The 6,158-nt window shown below is 52.5% G+C and overlaps 1 protein-coding gene across 2 annotated transcripts in view; it reads right to left on the bottom strand.

The window, feature by feature from the left end:
- Positions 1–6,158, bottom strand: part of CEMIP (cell migration inducing protein, hyaluronan binding) — an 85,787-nt gene that overhangs the window by 28,554 nt on the left and 51,075 nt on the right. For both annotated transcript variants that reach the window (XM_008587591.1, XM_008587590.1), the window contains exons 14-16: positions 3,688–3,893; positions 2,855–2,924; positions 1,790–1,918 (exon numbers count right to left, since the gene is read on the bottom strand). In XM_008587591.1, coding sequence (XP_008585813.1) covers positions 1,790–1,918; positions 2,855–2,924; positions 3,688–3,893 — 405 coding nt within the window. The remainder of the gene's footprint in view (positions 1–1,789; positions 1,919–2,854; positions 2,925–3,687; positions 3,894–6,158) is intronic.

A 6,158-nucleotide genomic window follows, 5' to 3' on the forward strand; every position in this document is an offset into this window, starting at 1 on the left:
CTGCCCAGGGAGGCCACCATTCAGTCTTTCTTCATTCTGGATGCCCTCAGCCTCTTATGAATGCTCAGACTTGGATTTCTCTTCTCTAGATAATTGGAAGACACTCTGGCTAACTCATTCTTTGGCTGGCTTATAATTAAGCAGTAGCTACATGAGTCAGATGATGTGAAGTTAGACTCCAAGCTCTACTCTTACGAACTATGACTTTGGGTAAGTCCCTTCCCCTCTTTAGCCTCAGTCATATCATCTGCAAAATGGGCTAATAGCACCTATTTCACAGGATGGCTGTGAGGACTACATAGAATGCCCAGCTGCAGACTCCTGGAACAGGACCCTCACACTGCGGGTGTGCAGTCACGGCCTACTGGGCATGAACACCAAGGATGGGGTCTCCTCTTTTGCTCAGACAATCGAATCAATCCAGTCGGGGGTTCCTCTTTGCTCCCATCCCTCTCACCCCACCTCAGAGGGTGAGATCTTCTACTGTTCTCAAGGCCCCCCCTCCACCTGCACCCACGAGCACTTGCCCACCTCCCTGCTGGAGACCATCCTCTCACACAGACGCCTCCTCTTTCCAGCCTCTCTCAACCTTCCGGGCCCTACGTGGCCCACGTCCCCTGCTCAGGGGCAGGCTTCCCAAGGCAGGTGGGGAGGTTCTCAACAAGTAACCAATGCATTCTTTCCTCTGTTCCCTGTCCTCCCACAATGACACAGCCTCTGCACCCGCCTCTGTATGGAGACAGTGCTCTGAGATCCGTGGCAGCCTCTGAAATGCCCTGCCTGATGCCCTGCACGGATCCTCCTCTGCCCAGGTGATGCTGTTGCCCTGCACACCTCTGCACCCTGCCCCATGGAATTGTCATCTTAGTTTCTGGAACATGACACTGCCCAGATGATCATTCCTCCTCCCTGGCCCCCATTCCCCACCCCACCTCCTAGGTGTAAGCACAGGTCTACACTGAGATGGAATCTCTTCTTTTTGGTCTTCTCCTTGGTTGAGCCTTTTTCAACCTTTTCTTGACCCTGGATATATTCATTCCCCTCTGGGGCTTCATCTGTACCATTACGGATGGGACCAGAATAGCAGCCTTGGCATTTGGGGGTCCGTCCATGCACTGCTCCAGTGTCCTCAAGACCATCTCTGCCCCCAGAGCAGCGTCCCTGGGCTCAGCCTCAGTGCAGGCTCCTGTACTGAGATCTGTCACCTTGGTACCTCTCTCCCTTTCCCCAGCCCTTGCGTAGCACTGGACACACGGCAGGTGCGTAGGAAATGTTGATGAGTGAGGGGAGATGACTGAAGAATTCCTCATTTCCCACCTGCCTACTTAGCCCTGCACAGATGGAGCAACCCATTTTCCAGGACGCAGAACAAGAGGGATACCAGTGCTACTTGCACCCTCCTTCAGAACCGTGCCCTGGCTTTCTTTAGCTGATGGCTCAGGCCTAACTTTTATAGTTGATACTGCACACATCTGCACTCAGTGAATTGCAGAATCAAATTCAGGAGCTCAGCTCAGGGCCACCGGGAGGAGAAGCCCTCCTCCAATCAGCCCGAGTGAAGGCACATCTGGCTCCTTGTGGCTCCAGCCAGATGCTAGTGGATGCTGACTCAGGAACTACCAAAGGAGATTCTTGTGAGGAATGGGCAGTGGCCTGGGAGGCCTCGGAAGGCTGCTTCGTTTTCCTGGAGACCAACGTTAGGAATGCGGTTGCTCTCGCCTGCAGCTCTGCAGGACTGGAAAGGGGGACTGGAAGGCTGGCCAGGGAGGCACAGTCTGGGAAGACTTACCCGGTAGTTGGAGTGTGCTCGGTTGTTATGGAATTTTCCCAGTGGAATGTGCTCTGAATAACCTGGGGAGTACATTCCCACTGAGGGGCCTGTTGGTACATGGTGAAAAATGAACCAAAATCCAGTTTCCTGTTGGGGGAGAGCACAAAGGAAAGCCACAGAATTCAGCACCAGCGAGCTCCTGGCCAGAGTGACCAAGTTGCCCACACGGGGGGTGGGTCTAATATCGTCACCCGGACAGGCCCTCGCCGCCCGCCTCATGCACACCTCCAATATGGTCCACTTCTCAAAGGGAAGCAGCAAAAAGCTTGAGGCAAATGTAATCTGTGGGGCCTCCCTGACAGTTAAAACCCTATTATATAGGGTCCTAATCTATTGGTCATGAGCTCTGGACTGCTGGGTTTCACTCACTGCATGGGGCAAACTCCTCCCAGTGCATAATGGGAGGATTTCGAGAATGTTCTTAGCTTTTCCCTTTCATGCTGCAGATACAGAAGCCAGAGCCCAAAGAGAGCACCTAACTGAGTCAGGGTCAGGGTCCCACGGAAGGCCAGCAACATGGAGGGTGGGCAAGAGCAAGGTTGTGTAGACACAATGCAGTGTAGACAGAATGCAGTGTAGACAGAATGCAGTGCTCACGTCCCATCCGCCACCTCCCAGCTGTGTGTGTTGTGGGCACATCGGCCCTCCCTGGCTTAGTTGCCTACCCTGTCAGATGCGGATGATAATTCTACCTACGTCACAGGGCTGATGCAAGAGCCAACTCATGCTAGCTCCCAACACTGATGTGCCAGGCACTGCTCTAAGCCAAAATAATTTCATTCTAATGAGTTGTTATACATAGAGTGCTTCGTACTCACTATGAAGTGACAGAGACGTCACTTAAAACCAAGTCCACAGGACTCCCCTGCCCCATCTGTTTTTCCTCCTCACTCCAGCTGGCCTGCCCTGATGGATAACTGGACTCAGGGCTCAGGACACACATGTTTCAAGGGTGGCCCCAGCTGCCTCCCATGCCCAGCCCCCACGCTTACTTTCTGCCAAAGAAGGGATCTTCCTGCTCACCTCGGATCCTGCAGCGGCGCAGTTGATGAGGTTGTTGTTGGGGTTGGCCATCCAGAAGGTGGACACAGCACTGCAGAGAGGGGACAGATTGAACGGTGTCACATAAGGGCCACCAGTGCTCATTCTGCTGCATGGTGGGCCTGCACCGGGCACTCCAATATTGGTTTGAAGAAGTATCTTAGAGATTTGAGAAATCACTGATTTGTCAATCTGAAACCCAGTTTTCTCGTTAAAGTGTGGTGGGTTTGAGCACTTAAAATGTTTGGAAATTGAAGGGGGCACAGCTCTTTAAAGTTGAAGGAGTTTGTGATTGGCTCTAAAATAAACGTAAGTCAGAAGAACCCAGGAAAGTAGCCATTTCTAAGAGAGAAACCCTGGACCCAGAAGGTTGGCTGCACAGTAAGCTCTGTCTCTGTCTCTCTCTCTCATGTCTAGAAAAGGTGTGGCTTGGGTCTATGTGTACACACTATGGGGACCAAGGTGACAGCCGCTTCCTCCTACCAAAGAGCACTGCGTGGTATGAGGAGAAGCCCCCAGACGAGAACATGCTTCTCTTTGGGCGAGAACGATGTGCACAGGGCAAGCTGAGAAGGGAGAAGACACACTCCTGCCTTCTCTCTGGGAAGCTGTGAGCAGCAGGCAGTTAAAGGCTGTGAAACCCCAGTTGCTCGAAGCCGTGAAGTGCAGAACTCAGGTGCTGAACTGAGCAGCTGAGGCCTCACAGGTGCCACCCCCACCTCCACACGCTCCCAGCACAGTCCTCCCAGAGTGCTGCATGGGCCTGGAGGGGACCAAACTCCTGCTCCCGATGCAGGGGGAGGGGAGACGCCTACTTGCAGTCCTGCCTGGGCTTGGGGATGTAGCCCGGATAGGAGTCCTCTGTGATCATTTTGCACATCTTGCTGTCACGGTCGGAGGGGAGGAGCGTTCCAGACTTGACAAGGAGCCCAAGACAGTGATCAAAAGTGTTGCGTTCCTCCGGCCCATCTTCCGTGAAGAAGCAGTGGCCCAAAGAGTTGTAGCCCACAACGTCCTTGATCTGCAGGGGTCAAGACAGGGATGTTTCACCAACCATCCTATGGTTCATGTGCTCATTCACTCACTTGTTAAGTATGAGATAGTATCAGCCCTACACCAGGACCTGTGAGGAGCACTGGGGGTTTGGAAATGAGCCTGACACAAGTGTTGGGCCTGGGGAGGGAAGAGTAGGGGGATGGAATGGGGACTTTTAAAGTCCCTTCCAGATGAAGGTGTGTGGAGCGGGGTGAGGCTCCCTGGGGTGGGAAAAGGAACAAATGTCCTAAGTGAGAAGTGTGGGTCCATGTGGGCCTACCCTGATGGAGGACACAGCTGAGCACACAGCCTGCAAGGACTGCCTATGGGGGGACTCCACAGAGGAGATGGTTCTGAGTGAGGGTGGTCGGGAGAGCTTCGCCTGGGAGGCAGCATCTGAGCCTGGCCAGGGGAGCTCTCACTAAGACCCATATTGACACTCCTCATGGTGCCCTCCCCATGAACCCAGGCCAGGCTTTTAGCCCATGCTTCACATCAAGCCCCGTTTGCAACCCCTGGGCTGAGAACCAGAAAGGGTTGCAAACTCCAGCTCCTCCACTTCCTTCTTGGAATCACAGAGTCGGTGGCAGAAGCAGAAAGAACATTTGAATAGACACTGAGAGACCAGGGATGCAGTCTCAGCAGCGTGTCCAACCAGCACGGGGATGTTAGGCAAGTCTCCCATCCCCTCTTCAATCACTTTTCCCAACCACAAATGAAGGACTTGAACTTCATGATCTCTGAGATCCCTTCTGGGTCTGAGTCCCTGAACTCATCAGCCTCAGAACTCAAAGGTCCTCAGAGGTCCTCTAGCCTGGGCCCCACCTCCCTGTCCAGTGCAGGGCTCTGTTCACAGCAACCCTGACAAACAGGCATCCTCTGCTGCTCAAACACCCCCTGAGATGAGACACCCACTTCCTCATGAGGTGGCCTGCTCCACGGGGGGGGCAGTGGTGGGAAACACTCATCCTCACTTATCTCGACTGAGATCTTCCATCCTTCATCCCACCCCTGGTGCTGAGTGCTCCACGACGTCATCCAACAAGGGAGGTCCTGCTTCCTTCTGACATCAATTCAACCCACACCTATTAAGTGCCTACCACTGTGCCAGGCGCTGGAAAATCCATATACCATCCCAAAACAACTTGCCCCTCAGCACTGTTAACCTTTCAAGGGGCTGTCCTGTCCTATTTAGGAGCATCCCTAGCCACCCCCCACTAGACACCGTAGAACTCTCTCAGTTGTGACAACCAAAAATGTCTCCAGACATTCGTTGCCAAATGGTCCATTGGGAGGGGTGGGACAAAATTGTCCCCATTGAGAAGCACCAGTTTGGGCCAACACCCCAATTCTCTCCAGAGTCTTTCATGTGACCAGTTGCCTACTCCCCAAGCAGCCATCCTTTGAAAGCATCCTCGTACCAGGCTCCTTCATGACCCAGCACTGGACTGGCCTCCTTCTCCTTTCAATAATACTGAAATCTTACACAATCCTCTAATAGATATTTTTAGAGGTGAGGAAATTGAGACTCTTAGATGTTAAGTGATTAGCCCAGGTCACACAACCCATGTGTGCAAAGTCATGGCTGGAGCCTTGATTTTCTAACTGTGTCCATTCACGCCATAAGGCAGGATCCAGGCATACAAGTCATCCTGTTCCAGGCAAGTTCTCTGTCCTTCTCTTGAACAGCATCCCTCCCTTAATCTTTGTTAAGAGGCAAGGTCATGATTGTGAATCCTATTCACTCCTTCAATAAGTATTTCCATCAATACCAAGGTCATCTAGTGGGACTGCTTCCTTTTCCCCTAGTGAGCCATGAAAGTTTGCTATAAATAGCCTGGAAAGACAAACATGGGAGAAAAGACAAGGAAACACGGGCTGCCTGAGCTGGCAGAGACATCCGAGATCAAGTTCGGTGCCTTCGCTTTACAGAGGAGGACACTGACGTCCAGAGAAGGGACATGGAGTGTCCCAGGGCGCTCAGTGATTTCATGGTGGAGACCTGCTCAGACCCAGGCCTCCTGCCTCCTGCCCACAGCTCTTTTTAAATCCTACACACCCATTTGCCCCACAGTCGGGATCGCACTTCAGGAAGCCCTTCTCTGAATGCAAGTGAATCATGGGGTAGGTACATTCTTATTCTAACAAATGCTTGAGGAATTCCCTCCCAGACCTTTGAGATGTGCCATGGAGATGGAAGAAAAATAACTACTGTTGATCGGGCATCAAATATTTCACACATGTTATTTCT

The sequence above is a fragment of the Galeopterus variegatus genome, unplaced genomic scaffold (assembly GCF_000696425.1).
Source record: "Galeopterus variegatus unplaced genomic scaffold, G_variegatus-3.0.2 Scaffold4461, whole genome shotgun sequence".
NCBI classification, from domain to species: Eukaryota; Metazoa; Chordata; class Mammalia; order Dermoptera; family Cynocephalidae; genus Galeopterus; species Galeopterus variegatus.